The sequence below is a fragment of the Oreochromis niloticus genome, linkage group LG1, assembly GCF_001858045.2.
Source record: "Oreochromis niloticus isolate F11D_XX linkage group LG1, O_niloticus_UMD_NMBU, whole genome shotgun sequence".
Classification (NCBI taxonomy): domain Eukaryota; kingdom Metazoa; phylum Chordata; class Actinopteri; order Cichliformes; family Cichlidae; genus Oreochromis; species Oreochromis niloticus.
In genome coordinates, this window is record NC_031965.2 from 3,204,380 (window position 1) to 3,226,035 (window position 21,656).

Consider the following 21,656-nt stretch of genomic DNA (forward strand, 5'->3'; position numbering starts at 1 on the left):
TGGGTGAGAAGCCGTGCAGGCCCTGATATGTAAATTTGAATGCCTCAGTCCTCACAGAGGATTGGCTGCCTGGGGACCTGGCAGAAATATATAGAAATACTATGATTAAGCATAAATACTACATTTAGCAGAAATACTATATTAAGCACAAATCCTATAATAAGCAGAAATACTATATCAAGCAATATAAATATCCTATAAAAATCCTATAAAAAGCAAAAATACTGTACTATGATTTGGTAGAAAAACTATAATTAATCAGAAATACTAAATTTAGCAAAAATCTTATAAAACAGCAGAAATGCTATGATTTAGCACAATAGTAATAACTTAAACAGAAAAATTGGAAAAGCAAAATGGACAGCTGAAAAAATGCTGAACATGCTAAGGGTCCTTCAAATATACTTGTGAAATGAAAAAAAAAATCGATAAAAAAATATATAACAGCCACACAATCACAAATATGGACACATATGGAAACACACATGCACAGAGACACACACACACACACACACTCACACACACACACAGGATCCAATTCAGTCAACCAGTCTAAATATATTGAATTTGAATCTTACAATGAGATCATCCCATAAAAAGGCATTCTCTCTCTCTCTCTCTCTCTCTCTCTCTCTCCCTCTCTCTCTCTGTCACACACATACACACACACACACGCACACACAAGATCCAATTCAGTCAACCAGTCTAAATATATTGAATTTAAATCTTACAATGAGATCATCCCATAAAGAGGCTTTCTCTCTCTCAATCTCTCTCTCTCTCTCCCTCTCTCTCTCTGTCACACACACACACACACACACACACACACACACACACACACACACAAGATCCAATTCAGTCAACCAGTCTAAATATATTGAATTTAAATCTTACAATGAGATCATCCCATAAAAAGGCTTTCTCTCTCTCTCTCTCTCTCTCTCTCCCTCTCTCTCTCTGTCACACACACACACACACACACACACACACACACACACACACACACACACTTCTCTCTCCCTGTGTGTGTGTGTGTAAGTTTCTAGCTCAGTCAAGCAGCCTGGGAGCTGCTGAATTTGAATCCACCAATCAGAGAGCCTGTGCACTTTTTCCCGCCAAAACAGGTGCACGCAGCACAGAGAGACACAGGACTTTTGCAGTCTATTTCTCATAATGACGACTCCCCTCAAACAAATGACCATAATTTCCTAACCGTAGGGGCTAAAACAGTCATTCTTAGACCATTTTATTCAGAAGACATTTAAAATAAAAATATGAAATATTAGAGATATATGACATAGATGATTGGTGGGCTTAGAAGCCATGAAGGTCCCAATATGCAAATTTAAATGTGCCAGGACTCAGATATGATTGGCTGGCTGGGAAGCCATGAAGGGAACAATATGAAATTTAAATGTGCCAGGACTCAGATATGATTGGCTGGCTGGGAAGCCATGAAGGTCCCAATATGCAAATTTGAATGTGCCAGGACTCAGATATGATTGGCTGGCTGGGAAGCCGTGCATGACTTGATATGTCAATTTGAAAATTACAGTCCTCACAGAGGATTGGCTTCCTGAGGAGCTGGCAGGAATACATAGAAATACTATGATTACCCAGAAATACTGCGTTTAGTAGAAATACTATGTTTTAGCACAAATACTATAATTAAGCAGAAATATTATATTAAGTACAAATCCTATAAAATAGCAGAAATAGTATGATTTAGCACAAATGCTGTATTTAGCACAAATCTTATAAAATAGCAGAAATAGTATGATTTAGCAGAAATGCTGTATTTAGCACAAATTCTGAAAAGCAGCACAAATGCTATGACTTAGCACAATAGTAATAACTTAAATAGAAAAATTGGAAAAGCAAAATGAACAGCTGCAAAAAGTCCCACAAGCACAGAGAGACACACACAGGATCAAATTCAGTCAACCAGTCTAAATATATTGAATTTAAATCATACAATAAGATGCTCCAATAAAAACTCTCTCTCGCCCTCTCTCTCTCTCTCTCTCTCTCTGTCTCACACACACACACACACACACACACACACACACACACAGGGAGAGAAAGTCAAGTTTCTAGGTCAGTCAAGCAGCCTGGGAGCTGCTAAATTTGAATCCACCAATCAGAGAGGCTGTGTACTTTTTCCCGCCAAAACAGGTGCAGCCGTTTTTACACACACAGAGCACAGAGACAGGATTTCTGCAGTGAATTTCTCATACTGAGGATTCCTCTCAAACAAATGGCCATAATTTCCTAACCGTAGGGGCTAGAACAGTCATTCTTACACCGTTTTGTTCAGAAGAGATGGGGGAATCTTAAAGTCTTGACACTTTATCATTAAAATATGAATTATTGAAGATATTTGACTTCTAATGCACCATAACTGAGTAGAGGCAAGCGAAAACTGCCTTGGCTTGCCCTCAAACAACGCTTTCTAACTCTAAATCTATTTGGAGTATTGATATCATTCTTTCACCGTAAGAGACAGCAGGCTTTGGTGAACAATCATGGAAATTTTCAGGTCTCTGTGGAAATCCATCAAAAAGATATGACGAGAGAAAAAAGTGCCTCATTTCCAGAGTTTGAAATCTGAAGAAATCTGAGCGAGGGACAAATTTCCTACCCTCAAACAAACCCAATTCATGGCCAAATGGTAATAGGTGAGAAAGAAATTCTTGAATTGTGAGCGTCAGGAGTGTCTGAAGATATATTGGCACAAGCCTCATGTCTTAACTTTGCTGCGTTGAGATATGACAATTTGAAAATGCCTCTCATTAGAGAAATCAAGCGATGATTTAGAACAAACTCTCCATTGACTTTCTATGGAGAGTTTTCAGACTTTGTGTTGGTCTGAGGAGATTTTCCAAAATTCTATAAATCCCACAACAATGATAGTGACATTTTCTGAAAGCCAGCAAAAATACCTACGTTTTGATGTATAATTTGTGGAAGTTAAGTGAAAATTGAGCAAGTAGGAAGAAGTTGTTCGAACATGAAGAGAAGACTGCGAAACCTACAGTGGCACACTGGAAGCCAAGTGCATAGCAACCATAACAACGCATGTATTTTGTGAAAAATCACAAAGATGAAACTGAAAACTTAAACACGGATTAGATGAAAATGTTAACTGATATTAAAAAGCTGAATCAGTCATGAATAGCCCAATAATTTGAGAACATTTTAAAGTTTGAATGGTTGTTCTAGGTGAAAGTAGGACAAAGTAGTTAAGTTTCAAAAACAAGCAAGTTTTAGCAGAATTTTGGAAGTTTTCCATTCATTTCAATGGGACAAAAAAAAGCATAAAAAGCTTAATATTTTAAAAAGTATAACAGTTAAAAATACCAAAAGTCATAGCCATCATTAGCAGAAATAGCAGAATAGTTTAAAATTTGAACGGTGAAAATCGGCTGAAAATTGTGGAAGTAGAAAAGTGCCAAAAAAAGTGCAAAAAGTGGCAACTAGAATAAAGTATAAAGAATAAAGAGAAACAGGAACTCAATAGTGTGGATGCCTCCAGCATCCACACAATAAAGATTAGAAGAACAATACTGTGAATGCTTTTACAAGCATTCACACTAACTAGAAAGTGCATTTTCTGAAGAAACTGCAGTGTGAATGCTTGAATCTGAATGTATGCACTGAAATGAATTAATTGCTGAATTTTGAGTTAAAAATAAAAATGTTGAATGAGCTGGAAAATGCAGAGTTTTTAACCTGAAAACAAAAGTGCAGAACGTTTGAAAGCTGATGTTCACACAGAAGAAGTTGGAAAATAGCTGAAAAGTTTTTAAATTAAAATTGGGAAAACCTAAGAAATGAGAACAGAAAATTTAGAGTCAGAAAACATCTGAATGAATATTAAAAGTTCATATTCTTTGAATCACTGAATGACTGAAATGTGATCCCTCCACTTGGATCCACACAGTTTAAAAAGTTTATATTTCTGAGCTTTGAAAGACATGCTGTTGGAAAGAGAACATCGATGGCGACGTTTTGAGGGTAAAATGATTGCTGTAGACCAAACACTGTGGACACAGCAGCAGTTGAAAGAGAAGTGTTTAAGATGAATCTTGGCACAGTGAGAGAGAGCTCGTTAGGCAGGCAGGTGTGAGCCTGGTTGCTATAGTGACTGCACCCAATGGCTCCATACACACACACAGACATGCACCTCACTTTTGCTGCTTAAAATGAACAGAAAAGTCAGGTCGAAACAAATCGCTCCCAAATGAAAAGTACATGTCGTATTGACAAAATTCTTTCACCGTGAGCGGCAGCAATGTCTAGTCTACCTAATTCTCAGTTTTCATGCCTGTGGAGTTTATTATATGGACGTGGTGACAGTGTAAAGACAGCCTGCTCTTCTGATTTTCAAACGAACTTTCTGAGCCATTTTAACATTGGAGTCTATGGAGGAGTTGGAGGGAGGAGGCTGTGCTTTGGTGACATTTATGAAAGAACCATAACACCTAGCACAATAGTAAACACATTGGATGAAAGAGGACAGCGATGGCTACGTTTTGAGGGTAAAATCATACCTGTAGAGCAAACGCTGTGGACACAGCAGCAGTTTTAAAAAAGATTTTAAGATTAATTTTTTCGCTCCTCTCACTCTAGCAGTTGAGCTGTCTCACTCTAGCCCCAACATTCCGTCCCATACACACCCATTATAAACTCTGAAATGGCTGAAAAAACATCATGAAACTTAAACTGGAACTGAAGAAAAAGTATAACAGATATTGAAAAGATAAATACAAGTTGAATAGTTGAATGTCTTGTCTTCGTTTTAAAGTTTGAATGATCGCTCTATGTCAACGTATATGGAAGTAATACGAGTTTAAAAATGAGTAAGTTGAAGGAGAATTTTAAGGGTCTCCCCATTGAAATACATGGGAAATTTTTGTTGAAAAAAGTTAAATAATTTTAAAAATATAAATGTTATGAATGAGAAAAATACAAGCAGTCATGTCCAAAAGAAGAGGAATCTAAAGGTGTTTGAATGGTTTTTCTAAGTTGAGCGGTTTTGAAGGAATTAGATGCCAAAAAACATACGGAATATATAATAATAATAACTAGAAAGTGCATTTTCTGAAGAAACTGCAGTGTGAATGCTTGAATCTGAATGTATGCACTGAAATGAATTAATTGCTGAATTTTGAGTTAAAAATAAAAATGTTGAATGAGCTGGAAAATGAAGAGTTTTTAACCTGAAAACAAAAGTGCAGAACTTTTGAAAGCTGATGTTCACACAGAAGAAGTTGGAAAATAGCTGAAAAGTTTTTAAATTAAAATTGGGAAAACCTAAGAAATGAGAACAGAAAATTTAGAGTCAGAAAACATCTGAATGAATATTAAAAGTTCATATTCTTTGAATCACTGAATGACTGAAATGTGATCCCTCCACTTGGATCCACACAGTTTAAAAAGTTTATATTTCTGAGCTTTGAAAGACATGCTGTTGGAAAGAGAACATCGATGGCGACGTTTTGAGGGTAAAATGATGGCTGTAGGGCAAACACTGTGGACACAGCAGCAGTTGAAAGAGAAGTAGTTAAGATGAATCTTGGCAGAGTGAGGGACAGAGCTCGTTAGGCAGGCAGGTGTGAGCCTGGTTGCTATAGTGACTGCACCCAATGGCCCCATACACACGCAGACATGCACCTCACTTTTGCTGCTTAAAATGAACAGAAAAGTCAGGCCGAAACAAATCGCTCCCAAATGAAAAGTATAAGTCGTATTGACAAAATTCTTTCACCGTGAGCGGCAGCAATGTCTAGTCTACCTAATTCTCAGTTTTCATGCCTGTGGAGTTTATTATATGGACGTGGTGACAGTGTAAAGACAGCCTGCTCTTCTGATTTTCAAAGGAACTTTCTGAGCCATTTTAACATTGGAGTCTATGGAGGAGTTGGAGGGAGGAGGCTGTGCTTTGGTGACATTTATGAAAGAACCATAACACCTAGCACAATAGTAAACACATTGGATGAAAGAGGACAGCGATGGCTACGTTTTGAGGGTAAAATCATACCTGTAGAGGAAACGCTGCGGACACAGCAGCAGTTTTAAAAAAGATTTTAAGATTAATTTTTTCGCTCCTCTCACTCTAGCAGTTGAGCTGTCTCACTCTAGCCCCAACATTCCGTCCCATACACACCCATTATAAACGCTGAAATGGCTGAAAAAACATCATGAAACTTAAACTGGAACTGAAGAAAAAGTATAACAGATATTGAAAAGATAAATACAAGTTGAATAGTTGAATGTCTTGTCTTCGTTTTAAAGTTTGAATGATCGCTCTATGTCAACGTATATGGAAGTAATACGAGTTTAAAAATGAGTAAGTTGAAGGAGAATTTTAAGGGTCTCCCCATTGAAATACATGGGAAATTTTTGTTGAAAAAAGTTAAATAATTTTAAAAATATAAATGTTATGAATGAGAAAAATACAAGCAGTCATGTCCAAAAGAAGAGGAATCTAAAGGTGTTTGAATGGTTTTTCTAAGTTGAGCGGTTTTGAAGGAATTAGATGCCAAAAAACGTACGGAATATATAATAATAATAATAAAGATTAGAAGAACAATACTGTGAATGCTTTTACAAGCATTCACACTAATAATAATAATAATAATGATAAAGATTACAACAACAATACTGTGAATGCTTTTACAAGCATTCACACTAACTAGAAAGTGCATTTTCTGAAGAAACTGCAGTGTGAATGCTTGAATCTCAATGTATGCACTGAAATGTATTAATTGCTGAATTTTTAGTTAAAAATTTTGAATGAGATGAAAAATACAGAAATTTGCACCTGAAAACAAAAGTGCTGAACTGCTAAAAGCTGACAAGCACAGAGAAGAAGTTGGAAAATAGCTGAAAATGTTTTAAATGTAAATTAGAAAAACCTGAGTAATGAGAAAAGAAAATTTAGAGTCAGAAAACATCTGAATGAATATTAAAAGTTCATATTCATTGAATCACTGAATGACTAAAATATGATCCCTCCACTTGGATCCACACAGTTTAAAAGGTTTACATTTCTGAGCTTTGAAAGACACGCTGTTGGAAAGAGAAGAACGATGGCTTCGTTTTGAGGGTAAAATGATGGCTGTAGAGCAAACACTGTGGACACAGCAGCAGTTGAAAGAGAAGTGTTCAAGATGAATCTTGGCAGAGTGAGAGAGAGCTCGTTGGGCAGGCAGGTATGAGCCTGGTTGCTATAGTGACTGAGCCAGGGGCTCCATACACACGCACACAGACATGCACCTCACTTTTGCTGCTTAAAATGAACAGAAAAGTCAGCCCCAAACAAATCCTTCCCAAATGAAAAGTACATGTCGTATTGACAAAATTCTTTCACCGTGAGCGACAGCAATGTCTAGTCTACCTAATTCTCAGTTTTCATGCCTGTGGAGTTTATTATATGGACGTGGTGACAGTGTAAAGACACCATGCTCTTCTGATTTTCAAAGGAACTTTCTGAGCCATTTTAACATTGGAGTCTATGGAGGACTTGGAGGGAGGAGTCTGTGCTTTGGTGACATTTATGAAAGAACCATAACACCTAGGACAATAGTAAACACATTGGATGAAAGAGGACAGCGATGGCTACGTTTTGAGGGTAAAATCAGACCTGTAGAGCAAACGCTGCAGACACAGCAGCAGTTTTAAAAAAGATTTTAAGATTAATTTTTTTGCTCCTCTCACTCTAGCAGTTGAGCTGTCTCACTCTAGCCCCAACATTCCGTCCCATACACACCCATTATAAACTCTGAAACGGGTGAAAAAACATCATGAAACTTAAACTGGAACTGAAGAAAAAGTATAACAGATATTGAAAAGATAAATACAAGTTGAATAGTTGAATGTCTTGTCTTCGTTTTAAAGTTTGAATGGTGGCTCTATGTCAACCTATGTTGAAGTAGATACAGTTTGAAAATGAGTAAGTTGAATGAGGATTTGAAGGGTCTCCCCATTGAAATACATGGGAAATTTTTGTTGAAAAAAGTTGAATAAAATTAAAAATATACATGTTAAAAATGAGAAAAATAGAAGCAGTCATGTCCAAAAGAAGAGGAATCTAACGGTGTTTGAATGGTTTTTCTAAGTTGAACGGTTTTGAAGGAGATAGACTACAAAAAACGTACGGAATATATAATAAAATATAATAATAACTAGAAAAATTTGCATTTCCTGCGAAAATGCTGTGTGGATGCCTTAACGCTGAAGCTGTCTGCTGAAAAGCTGAAAAAGCTGAAAAGTTGCAAAAAATTGTATGGTGGTGAAAAAAAAAGTCACCCTGAGTAGGATTCGAACCCAGCCCTCGTGGGCTCAAGGCGACGACTCATCTCACTGTGCCAAACTCACTCTCACAAGGAAAGAGATGGAGAGACTGACAATTATGGTGGAATGAGCAGAAGCTGCTGAGGATTGTGCTGATAAGAGGTGAAAAGGCTGAAAATTTTGCAGAAAAGAGGTGACTCAGTAGAATTTCTGCAGAAAAGAGGGAAAGAAGCAGAACGTTGCGCTGAAAAGAGGTGAATGAGCAGAATTTCTGCTGAAAAGAGGCAGAAGGTTCTGTATGTAGAAAAAGAAACACTGTTGAACCATGTGTGAAATAAATAAAGAAAAGAAATGAAAGAACAACCTGGTTCTGCTCAAATTCACCAATCAGAGGTACTGCTTCTGTCTGCTTCATCAGGCTGTTTACTTGTATGTATTTCTGCCATGTGGTGTTGACAAGAATCTGAGGTCCATATTAGAAAAGCTGCTAAAATCATAAAACTTTGCAGAATTGTAATAAATTAGCAATATAAATTACAGGTCTGTGATAGTGTATCAATTTGAAGTGAAAAAAAAATGTTGACCAAGGTGGGATTGAACCCACGACCTTTGAGCTGCAGAGCCGTGTCATTACTGATTGCGCCACGTGGAAAGGGGGCGGGCGGCTGAAAAACAAAGACATCAGCAATCAGAAATAGATCGCAGTGAGAGGCGAAAAGTGCCGTTTTTTTGAGTTACAAAACGTCGTGTAACTCAAAAACTAGGAGGGCTAGCAGCATAATTCTTGTACTGGGTGAATCAGCGGACTTTGGTGTACTTTGACTTCGATTTTCATTGCTCTTTATATCTCCGTCGCGGAGATATGACGAGAGAAGAAACGGCTTCATTTTCGGAGTTTGAAAACTGAGAGGAGGACAGATTTCCACCCCTCAAACAAACGTAATTCATTGCTCAACGGTAAGATAATTGTAAAAACTGCTTCCACTGTGAGTGTCAGCAGTGTCTGAAGATATATTGGCACAAGCCTCATGTCCTAACTTTGCTTTGTTAAAGAGATATGGCGATTTGAAAATGCCTCCCGTTACAGAATTTCAGCTCTGAATTTCAAAACCTCCCCATAGACTTTGAATGGGGAGTTGTCAGACCTTGTGTCACTCCGAGGCAAATTGCGAAAAAACGGTAAATCTCACAATAAAGATAGTGACATTTTCTGAAAGCCAGCAAAAATACCTACGTTTTGATGTATAATTTGTGGGGGTTGAGTGGAAATTAAGCGAGTAGCAAGAAGTTGTTTAGACATGAAGAGAAAATTCAGAACGGACCAGCACTCACTCTGACTTAATTGCATAGCAACCATAGCAACGCATGTATTTTCTGAAAAATCACAATTTTGCAACTGAAAACTTAAAGAGAGATACGATTAAAATGGTAGAAGATATGAAAAAGCTGAATCACTCAGGAAAAGCCCAATAATTTGAGAACGTTTTAAAGTTTGAATGGAGTTTCTAGGTGAAAGTATGAGGATGTAGTTAAGTTTCAAAACCAAGCAAGTTTTAGCAGAATTGTGGAAGTTTTCCATTCATTTCAATGGGACAAATTAAAGGAAAAAAGTGTAATATTTTAAAAAGTATAATAGTTATAAGTACCAAAAGTCATAGCACCCATCTCCAGAAAGAGCAGAACAGTTTAGAGTTTGAATGGTGAAAATCGGCTGAAAACTGAGGGAGTAGTTAAGTGCCAAAAAACGTACGGAAGCAACTAGATTATAGTGGAATAAAGAATAAAGAGAAACAGGAAAACAATTGTGTGGAAGCCCTTTTAGGGCATCCACACAATAATAAAGAATAAAGAGAAACAGGAACTCAATAGTGTGGAAGCCCTTTAGGGCATCCACACAATAATAAAGAATAAAGAGAAACAGGAACTCAATAGTGTGGAAGCCCTGTTAGGGCATCCACACAATAAAGAATAAAGAGAAACAGGAACTCAATAGTGTGGAAGCCCTTTAGGGCATCCACACAATAAAGAGAAACAGGAACTCAATAGTGTGGAAGCCCTTTGAGGGCATCCACACAATAAAGAGAAACAGGAACTCAATAGTGTGGAAGCCCTTTCAGGGCATCCACACAACTAGAAAAATTTGCATTTCCTGCGAAAATGCTGTGTGGATGCCTTAATGCTGAAGCTGTTTGCTGAAAAGCTGAAAAAGATGAAAAGTTGCAAAAAGTTGTATGGTGGTGAAAAAAAAATGTTGCCTTGAGCAGGATTCGAACCTGGCCCTCTTAGTCTCAAGGCAGCTACTCATCTCACTAAGCCAAAGTCACTCTCAATTACTCAAACTCATTCTCACAAAGAAGAGATGGAGAGACTGACAATTTTGCTGAAATGAGCAGAAGCTGCTGAGAATTGTGCTGGTAAGAGGAGAAAAGGCTGAAAATTTTGCAGAAAAGAGGTGAATCAGCAGAATTTCTGCTGAAAAGAGGTAAAGAAGCAAAAACTTGCGCTGAAAAGAGATGAATCAGCAGAATTTCTGCTCAAAAGAGTTTAAGAAGTAGAAAGTTGCGCTGAAAAGAGATGAATCAGCAGAATTTCTGCTTAAAAGAGTTTTTCCTGAAAACAGCTGAGATTTGTGCTAATAAGAGGTGAAAAGGCTGAAAATTTTGCAGAAGAGGTGAACAAGCAGAATTTGGGCTGAAAAGAGGTGAAAATTCTGCTGAAAACAGTTCAATCAGCAGAATTTCTGCTGAAAAGATGTTTTTGCTGAAAATAGCTGAAAAAGCTGGGAAACTGAAAATTTTGCTGAAAAGGGGTGAAAAAGCTGAAATTGAGTTAAAAAAGTTTCTCTGCGTAAAACAGGTTTCTGCTTAAAACAGCTAAAAAGTTGAGATTTGTGCTGAAAACAGGTGTTCAAATCCCATGACCAGGATTTGAACCTGGCCCTTCTGGTCTCAAGGAAGCTACTCATCTCACTGAACTAAACTGGTTCCGACAAACACAAGGGATGGAGAAATTGACAATTTTGGTAAATGAGCAGAAGCTGCTGAGTTTTGTGCTGAGAAGATGTGAAAAGCTGAAAAATTTGCAGAAAAGAGGTGAATCAGCAGAATTTCTGCAGAAAAGATGGAAAGAAGAAGAACATTGCGCTGAAAAGAGGTAAATCAGCAGAATTTCTGCTGAAAAGACGGAAAGAAGCAATCACAGTAGCTGCTCATCTCACTGAGCCAAAGCAGTTCTTGTCCCACCAAGAGATATGATGAGAGAAAAAATATGCAGGGGGGGCCGAAGAAGCTGAATTGTTGTGAAAAGAGGTGAAAAAGCTGAAATTCTTCTGAAAGAGCAGAACAGGCTGAAAATTTTCAGCTACTCATTGAGCCAAACTGGTTCTCACATAACTGAAAAAAGGTGAAAAAGCTGAAAATTCTGATAAAAACATCAGAAGTGGCTGACATTTGTGCTGATAAGAGGTGAAAACGCAAACTTTCTGCTGAAAAGAGGCAGAACAACCTGGTTCTGCTCAATTTCACCAATCAGAGGTACTGCTTCTGTCTGCTTCATCAGGCTGTGTACTTGTATGTATTTCTGCCATGCAGCGTTAACAAGAATCTGAGGTCCATATTAGAAAAGCTGCTAAAATCATAAAACTTTGCAGAATTGTAATAAATTAGCAATATAAATTACAGGTCTGTGATAGTGTATAAATTTGAAGTGAAAAAAAAAATATTGACCAAGGTGGATTTGAACCCACGACCTTTGGGCTGCAGACCCGTGTCATTACTGATTGCGCCACCTGGAAAGGGGGCGGGTGCCTGAAAACCAGATTGATAACCAGTCAGAAATAGATCGCGGTGAGAGGTGAAAAACGCCGTTTTTTGGAGTTACAAAACGTCGTGTAACTCAAAAACTAGGAGGGCTAGCAGCATAATTCTTGTACTGGGTGAATCAGCGGACTTTGGTGTACTTTGACTGCGATTTTCATTGCTCTTTATATCTCCGTCGCGGAGATATGACGAGAGAAGAAACGGCTTCATTTTCGGAGTTTGAAAACTGAGAGGAGGACAGATTTCCACCCCTCAAACAAACGTAATTCATTGCTCAACGGTAAGATAACTGTAAAAACTGCTTCCACTGTGAGTGTCAGCAGTGTCTGAAGATATATTGGCACAAGCCTCATGTCCTAACTTTGCTTTGTTAAAGAGATATGACGATTTGAAAATGCTTCTCATTAGAGAGTCCCAGCGCTGATTTTGAACAGACTCTCCATTGACTTTCTATGGAGAGTTTTCAGACTTTGTGTTGCTCTGAGGCGATTTGATAAAAATCTGTAACTTCCACAACAGTGATAGTGACATTATCTGAAAGCCAGCAAAAATACCTACGTTTTGATGTATAATTTGTGGGGGTTGAGTGGAAATTGAGCGAGTAGCAAGAAGTTGTTCAGACATGAAGAGAAAATTCAGAACAGACCTGCGCACACTCTGACTTAATTGCATAGCAACCATAGCAACGCATGTATTTTCTGAAAAATCACAATTTTGCAACTGAAAACTTAAAGAGAGATAAGATTAAAACGGTAGAAGATCTGAAAAAGCTGAATCCGACAGGAATAGCCCAATAATCTGAGAACATTTTAAAGTTTGAATGGAGTTTCTAGGTGAAAGTATGAGGAAGTAGTCAAGTTTCAAAAACAAGCAAGTTTTAGCAGAATTGTGGAAGTTTTCCATTCATTTCAATGGGACAAATTAAAGGAAAAAAGTGTAATATTTTAAAAAGTATAATAGTAATAAACACCAAAAGTCATAGCAGTCATTAGCAGAAAGAGCAGAACAGTTTAGAGTTTGAACGGTGAAAATCGGCTGAAAACTGAAGCAGTAGTTAAACGGCGAAATACGGAGCAACTAGAAGAATAAAGTATAAAGATAAAGAATAAAGAGAAACAGGAACTCAATAGTGTGGAAGCCCTTTGAGGGCATCCACACAATAATAATAAAGATTAGAAGAACAATACTGTGAATGCTTTTACAAGCACTCACACTAATAATAAAGATTAGAAGAACAATACTGTGAATGCTTTTACAAGCATTCACATTAATAATAAAGATTAGAAGAACAATACTGTGAATGCTTTTACAAGCATTCACACTAATAAATATTAATGTTAGCCCGCGACCTTGTTCCAGTTTTGAATTTTGGCCCACTGTGTATTTGAGTTTGACACCCCTGCTGTAAACGGACCAAACTTCAGTCAGGAGAACAACTGAGATAATCCATCCACAATACGAGGTTAGTCATTAATATACTGCAACAACATGGGAATAGAGCAGCTGTGAGAGAATTCAACATTAATGAATCAATGGTACAGAAGTGGAGGAAGCAAGAAGAATGAGTTGAGTAAAGTTTGACTTATCTGACTGTTTTGTTTCGCTTAATGCATCTTATGGTCCGAAAAATATGGTACTCCTCATGTACTCATAATTCAGATGCTCTCTACAGAAAAGGGCAGAGCAGGCTGTTTTACTCTTTTGGAGTGAAGGACCGACTCCTGAAGACCTTCTATGACTCTGTCGTGGCCTCAGCCATCTTTTACGGTGTGGTCTGCTGGGGCGGCAGCGTCTCTGCTGGGGACAGGAAGAGACTGAACAGGCTGGAGGGTCAGCTCTGTTCTAGGACACTCTCTGGACCCAGTGGAGGTGGTGAGTGACAGGAGAATGGCGGCTAAGCTGTCATCGCTGTTGGTCAGCATCTCCCACCCCATGCAGGAGACTCTGACAGCACTGAGCAGCTCCTTCAGTGGCAGGCTGCGGCACCCACGATGTGGGACGGAGAGACTCTGCAAGTCTTTCCTTCCTACTGCTGTCAGACTCCACAACAAAGACTTCGCAGCTGACCAAACACACACATCTACACAGGTGCAATAACACTAAGTGTAATTTTTTTTCTTCTGACAACATAGTATTTTATTCTATTGTATATAGTATTTTATTCTTATTATCTTATCTTAATCCAGTGTTTTTCTTAAGTTTTGCTGCTGTAACTTTGCACTGTCCACTTTCTGCTGTGACACAACAAATTTCCCACGAGTGGGACTAATAAAGGTTCATCTTATCTTATCTTGTTCCCTTCAGCTACATGTCCACTGATGTGTGCTCCAGTCACCACACTCTACCACTTCATCCAACTTACACCAGAATCCCTCTGTCCCTGTTAACATCAGACGTGTGGGGCATCCTGTCCTCACCTTCAGAACACTACTGCCATACTCTTCCCATCTACACTATGATAGAACAGTTTGAATCCACCTCTAGTGCTCCAGGCCTTGCTTCCCTTCCACCTCATCTCTTGCACTAATAATAATATCCTACTTCGTTCTCTCCAAAATGCTCAGTATGTTGGATTTATCTATGCTTGGGACCGCCACTAGAAGTACACCGGGTCAAGTCCCCCATCAAAAGAAAACCCAGTAATCCAGTATCTCAAATTATTAGAATATCTGATGTCAAGTTTGAGTAAATTACTATTTAAACTGTAGAAATACTACAATAGAAATACTGTATTTCAGTAAATGTGACCCGCTTACTTGACAGTTGTCTGGTTGATGATCATTAGTAGGTAAGAGTGCTGGATCAAAGCATATTAATGGAAAACAGACTGGAAGAGGATCGTACGGCAGGAAAAGGTGCTCATGCACAAGGATGACCTTCAGAGGACTGTCAATGAAATTTGAGAGATCTTCCTTAGAGATCTACTAAGGAGAAAAAAACTGAACCCATGCTCAGTAATTCGGATTCAGAAGTCTGGAGGAAGACCGGAGAGGTACAGGATCCAAGGTCTCTGCAGTCTGTGATGGTTTGTGATGCTATGCCATCTGCTGGTGTTGGCAGTGGTTGGTCCACTTTGTTTTATCAGGTCCGAAATCAACGCAGCCGTCTACCAGAAGATTTCAGAGGACTTCATGCTTTCATCAGCTATTACGCTTTATGGAGATTCCCTTTCCAGCAGGACTTAGCCTCTGTTTATGTGCTACAACTATGACCTGATGGTTTGCTGACCATGTTATTGCTGTGCTTGATTGGCCAGCCAACTTGACTGACATGAATCCCTCTGAGAATCTGTTGGTTAGTGGTGAGGTGCTGGAGTTCTGATTTTCATAAGCTACAAACCAAAATCTTAAAATTAAAAAAGGCTTAAAATATCTAAGGAATCTAGAATATGTGAAAGTTGACCTCCTGAAACTAAATCACGAAAAAAGAGAACTTCTTTAAAGTATCCAGATTTTTTCATTAGTACATTCAAACTTACTGGACTCGCTTCCTGACTGACCACCTGGTGCCTCCTCAGAGTGGTTGAAGACGGTAACTGAAACATTTTTTGGAGTTCAGAGTAACAGCTTGGGCTCTGTTTGTACAGCTGGATTGCCATGTCCTTTTGTTTCTTGTCGTATCTCTGGCCGTGTTTCCTCACCCTGGCCATGGCTATTTGCTTGTCAAAAAACTCCTTTGCTGCCTGTGGAAGGCAGTCGGAGGCAGCAGTCAGCTGATCGCTTTGGTCACCGCTAGTGTTCTGCTGCTGTTCAAGTCTGAAATGAAGCACATTCATATTTACTAAATGTAATGTTATTACTGCAATGACACATATAACTGAACTGCTACATACTTTCTTTTCAGTTCTCTGATTTTGCTGTTCATACGGAACTTCATCAGCCGCATTCTGGCCCTCTCTCTCTGCAGAATGCTTTTCAGATCCTTGATTTTCTAAAAGTGTATTAAAAGATATTTATAGTTTCTATGAAAACAACATGTTTTAGTAGAAGTGCAGGATTCTTTGATTCTGTTTGACCTCATCCTTCTCTGCCAGCAGCTTGTTAAACATTGCCATGACCTGTTCATATGGGGGTGTGTCTCGCAGAGGCACTGGAGCAGGAACATCAGTGGGAAGCATCTCCAAATCTAGAAGAACACAATTTCAAATGTTACTACAGCACCAGAAAAGTTACACACAATATGGTTTTAAAAACTTACTTTCTGTCAGAGACAAAAGAACGTAAACCATTACTCTCACTGAATGTCTGTACCTCTCTGTTCCTCCTTTATAGTGTGCAGAAGAATGGGGATGGCTTCAGGAGCCAGACGTTTTCTTCTACCCTTAAAAAACAAAGTGCAAATGGTAAATGGTAAATGGCCTGTATTTATATAGTGCCTTTACATATCCAGTCATTCACCCATTCATGCACACATTCACACACTGGTGATGGTACGTTGTAGCCACAGCCACCCTGGGGCGCACTGACAGAGGCGAGGCTGCCGGACACTGGCGCCACCGGGCCCTCTGACCACCACCAGTAGGCAACGGGTGAAGTGTCTTGCCCAAGGACACAACGACCGAGACTGTCCGAGCCGGGGCTCAAACCTGGTAACCTTCTGATTACAAGGCGAACTCCCAACTCTTGAGCCACGATTGCCACGATTGCAACTTTAAGAGAGTCTGCACCAACCAGAAGTAAACTTCTATAACATCTGTATGTACATCCAGATCTTTGTGCAATGCTACACCCATTACAAAAGAAAAGGCTGCTTTCAGCTAAATGAAGGCACCTGAGTGATATAACCATCAGGATAGTGTGTTACAAGCTAGCAGCAAATGTGCTACTGCCTAACACGTGCAGGTGAATAGTGGCCTTGTGAAAAAAACTCACATCTGTGAATGAAACTAAGATAACATGCTTCACACAGAGACTTGGGCCGGCTGCCCCTCCTCGAGCCAGGTTCTTCCTGTTAAAAAGGACGTTTTCTTTCCCACTGTTGCCAAGTGCTGGCTCATAGGGATTGTAGGGTCTTTTCTCTTAGAATATAAAGCACTCAAAGGGCACGGTTGTTCTAATTTAGCTCTATATAAATTGAATAAAATTGAATTGAAGTGTTGGAACTGAGTCTGAAATACATTTCTGCGTTCAGAAATCCTGGAGATCGATTGTTAACTTTATTACAAGAAATACTTGGAAGCAAAAAGAAAGAGCGGGCTGCTTTCTGACTTCCCAAACATGCCCCACATCTGTGAGAAACAGTGTTTACCTTTGAGTTTATGTCGTTTGGCCTGAAATGCTGTTCGCAGACCACATTCCCAGCTCTGTCGGACTCTTCTCTCGTCCTGTCGGGGGGTAAGTCTGCCCTCATCAAATTAAGAAGCCATTTCCGCCTCCTGTATTAATTATTCACATTGCTTCAAAAACAAATCAGCATCAGCTTTTCAGAGTTCTTCTGCATGTTTCGCTTTACACGTGTTTAAGAAACAGCTGTTCGTGCATTACTTATGCCATATTACTGCCTGACGTCATTAAGTAAAATCAGAAGTGATTTAAACTTCAAAACCAAAGTATTGCTATGTGACAGTCACCTTGGTAACGCATTTTCTAAAGAAAAACGAATTTGGATGTCTCTTTTTTTAAAGGTCAGTAACCCCGTAAAGCGCTTTTATAACCCTTGACTGGTGACTCTGTGCGTGGAGTTTTTCGCCCTCCGTGAACATTATAAACGAAAGCTAAATTAAAATGCTACGTAAGTACCTGCAGACGTTACCAAGATGGCTGCCGAGTGGCGAGGTTGCTTTAAGGCTGAATCACCTAACGGGACTGAGCTGATGTGTTTAAATACCACAGAGTAAGAAACCTTACGTATCCCCGCTTATGTAAGTCTTTAATGACTGGTCTTTATACGAAAACACGTCATTCTGCGTCATTTAAAACAATGTGATTTTGTGACTAAGTTACCTTGTACTGTCCTTTGGGAATGCGAAAAACGAAAGCCCACAGCCCACTCGATTATTACAGCCGCAGAAAGCACACAAACGTGGCATGCTAACTTGTTATTGTATCCAAGATGTCAAGGTGTACTAACTAATGCTCATTCAACAATTATATTTGATTTTGCAAAAACTCAAGTCCATCAAGCAGCCATCTTGGTAACGCATCCGGGCAGTTATAGCGCCTTCACGTCGTGTCGGAAAAATAAGATTCCTGCTGTTCCAAGTAGACTGCTGCTTTATAACACATTCACCTGTTCAGCATGGTGCAAGAGTCTGACTGACCCTTCATTTCTTTAGAAATAGGTGCAGTGATTTACTAAAACGTCCAAGTATAGCAAACATAAATGCAAAATATAATGTATAATCCTAATAAGGCATAAAATTATATTATATATTAAATTATATGGAATGGAGTCAGCCGGTGACTAAGAATTTCTTGGTGAAAAGTATTCTGCATGCTTCGAATACAAATTCAGTGTGAAGTTCTTATTGTGTTCTCAAACATGGGAATTTGCAGGATAGCTTAACCTATGCAACTATGAAATATTCAATATCTTTTTAATGCATCTGTCTCAAATTACAGATCCTAATTCATTTTGATAAGAAAGACCAGTGAAGTTCAGGCTTTTAAGTCTTTGTGATAATCTTAAACATTGGTGCACAGTCATTTCAGTGTGCAAAAAAATTACATTAAAATATGACAGCTGGGATAGGCTCCAGCGCCCCCCGCGACCCTGAAAAGGATAAGCGGAAGCGAATGGATGGATGGATGGATGGATGAAACTAAAATCTATTAGCAATCATATACATGTCCAAACTTTGGAACATAAAAATGTAGGTAAATTGGAGATGAAGGAACTCTGCACACATTTAACAAAATTATTGGAGTCCCATCTGGAAACTTGGAAAACTTTTTCCAAGAGTGTCACAAGATCAAAATATATGTATGATACTGTAAATGATGTAACCTGTCCTTCTTGTTTGCAGTCACGGTAGTACTGGATGCATTTGCCCAAAATCTTCTACAGATATCATGACATCACTGCAATTTGTTTAACCCCCGATAATTTTTAAATGAATGTGTGACTTTCACTTAAAAATTCACACTAACTACAAGCCTGAGGACAAAAAAACAAAACCATAAACAAGCTTATTTAAGTTTATTTATTGAAACTAAAAAATAAAAAGAACAAGCAGGTAATAATGTGACTCAAGCAAACAGAGGTACAGATAATACATTTAAAAAGGTCACTTTTTTTTTTTTAATTATAAAACCCCGAAGATGAATAAACGAAGAAACTCTCACACGCACGCACGCACCTGTGTAAGCTACACTACTGCACTCCACAGACGAGCAGTTTGTCCAGCCTGCTGCCTGTTGGGAATTATTCATGTTTGGAGAACAGACTGAAGCACTGTCCCTCAACATCAGCTGGATACATTTCCACAGTCATCGTCACTGCCGACGAGAGGTCGCACACACCGCTGGGTCATAGCGAAGGATGTCAGTTAGGCTCCAGAGCAGTCATCACCAAGCTTCACACGTATATCAACATGACACAAAAACCTCCAAGCATTCCCAGTGACAAGAAAGGAAACCCTATAAAAGTCCTGTCCACCTCCACAGAAGAACACAGTGACGGAACAAAAACCCTGCTTTTATATCCAGGACTTCTTTCAAGCATTATAAAGTATGAGCTCTATGTACATGATTCAAAGCATGAAGTCTATGATTCAGCACTGCAGAATAGAATTCAAATAACACTATGTCTTTATCTGGTGATTCACCAAAGTAGCACAAATGAATCTCTGGTGTCGTTGGCCCTTGATTCTGAGAACAACTTAATAAAGGTAAGTTTTCTCCAACAGACACAAAAACACTTATTCGAACTACACGAAGCTCTAAACCATCCTCAGATTTCATCAGCTTGCACAGTTACAGTTGGAAGCGGGGTTTGGACTCCTGTGCAACACCGCAAACTTTACAAACACTGACCAAGAAGCAAATGGGATCGTTGGCATTTTGGTCATTGGACTGGACAGAATATAACCATTAATATACATGATAATCCAAAGAGGAAGGGAGATTTGTTTCACTTCAATCTTCTCCTGCTTAAATTAAGGTTGAGCTACTACACAGTGAGCACCCTGAGCTCTGTGCACATCGTTTCAGACGTTTTAAGCTCGATTTAGTCATTTCTCTGGTCTTTGGTGAGACTGAGGGTACTCTTCATGATGCTAACGTTTTTTCCTGGCGTGAAAAAGTGTGGAAGCAATCACTGCATTTCCTCACACCAACTCCCTCCAGCTGCTTTTAAGGCTGGAAGATGTTGATGGAGGGGGAACCATCTGCAGGCCACAGGACGGCGGCGGGGGGGGGGGGGATCTGCTTAATGAAACGTACCCAATAATTATTCTCTGACGTACGGAGAAGCAGCAATGCCTGATCAACACCTTGTGAAGCCGAACATGAATAAAAATATTTAAAGCTGCAAAATGCAAGCTGGGACTGCATGACCGGTGTTAAGAAGTGAAATCAACTCAGTCTCCAAATAAACTATTGGTTGCATCTTGTAGCTTTAACTACTGCTAAACAGAGGTGCAAAGCTTTGTGCCGTGTTAAGCCGAGTATTCGGTCAGATAACCGGTTCTCCATTTTGTCTCCGATTTAAAAATAACTGAATAGACAGGAGGGAAGGAGAAGGCAGCAAAAGAAAAGCTGTGAGGAGCTCAGAAATCTAGTGCTGTGTCGGAACACTAAGATGAGGCGAAGAGAGGAAGGAAAAAGAAAAAAAGACCCAGGTGTGAGAAGGACAGTATCTGAAAACGTCTCCCTCCCCTTTTTTTGCAAAAGCATGGGGAGACGGGTCATCATCGTCATCACTGCCGAACCTCCACATAGTTGGCTGGGAAAAGGCCGTAAGCACCTCTGCACACGCCTCGCCACCAGCCCTCGTCGATCATCTCAATGTTGGTGATGATGTCGTCGGGGTCAAACGAAATTTCGTCGTCACCCGCTGAAATGGGAAGAGATTCATGAGGAAGGAGCTCTAAATGTCTCAAGAGCTTACGCCAACTGTTTATACGATAATGGTCAAAAACAAAAAACTAAACTGATTCTCCAGATAATTTCATCCAGGATCTAAAGTGCACTTTGATTCTTCTATAAAGGATATAAGTATATATACATAAATTCCAGTCCTACCTGCTTGATAATCATATAGAGCCACAGCTGTCACCCCAAGGTCCTCCCCGTAGTCGTACTGCTGCGCGTCTGCAATTGAACAGTAGTTTAAAATAGAAAGTGCATTTTCTGAAGAAACTGCAGTGTGAATGCTTGAATCTGAATGTATTCACTGAAATAAATTAATTGCTGAATTTTAAGTTAAAAATGTTGAATGAGATGACAAATACAGAAATTTTCACCTGAAAACAAAAAAGCTGAACTGCTAAAAGCTGACAAGCACAGAGAAGAAGTTGGAAAATAGCTGAAAATGTTTTAAATGTAAATTAGAAAAACCTAAGTAATGAGAAAAGAAAATTTAGAGTCAGAAAACATCTGA

General features: G+C 39.1%; 2 protein-coding genes across 8 annotated transcripts in view; both read right to left on the minus strand.

The window, feature by feature from the left end:
* The window catches only part of LOC102077706 (uncharacterized), a 34,688-nt gene extending 16,396 nt beyond the window's left edge, over positions 1-18,292 (minus strand). Inside the window, exons 1-6 of one of the 7 annotated variants that reach the window (XM_013275982.3) lie at positions 18,059-18,292; positions 17,364-17,490; positions 16,367-16,436; positions 16,174-16,241; positions 15,949-16,046; positions 15,595-15,871 (exon numbers count right to left, since the gene is read on the minus strand). In XM_013275982.3, the coding sequence (XP_013131436.1) occupies positions 15,595-15,871; positions 15,949-16,046; positions 16,174-16,241; positions 16,367-16,436; positions 17,364-17,490; positions 18,059-18,144 (726 nt within the window). In that variant the 5' untranslated portion in view covers positions 18,145-18,292. The other 6 variants (XM_005457397.4, XM_013275981.3, XM_025908436.1 and 3 more) reach the window with 6 other exon arrangements.
* Positions 18,293-19,238: 946 nt separating this feature from the next.
* On the minus strand, positions 19,239-21,359 carry LOC106098772 (src substrate cortactin; the record flags this gene model as incomplete). Its single annotated transcript, XM_025908483.1, is given in 2 exon segments — positions 19,239-21,110; positions 21,299-21,359. Coding segments are annotated over 2 exon segments (198 nt in total), but the record flags the coding sequence as incomplete, so codon positions are not given.
* Positions 21,360-21,656: the final 297 nt, after the last annotated feature.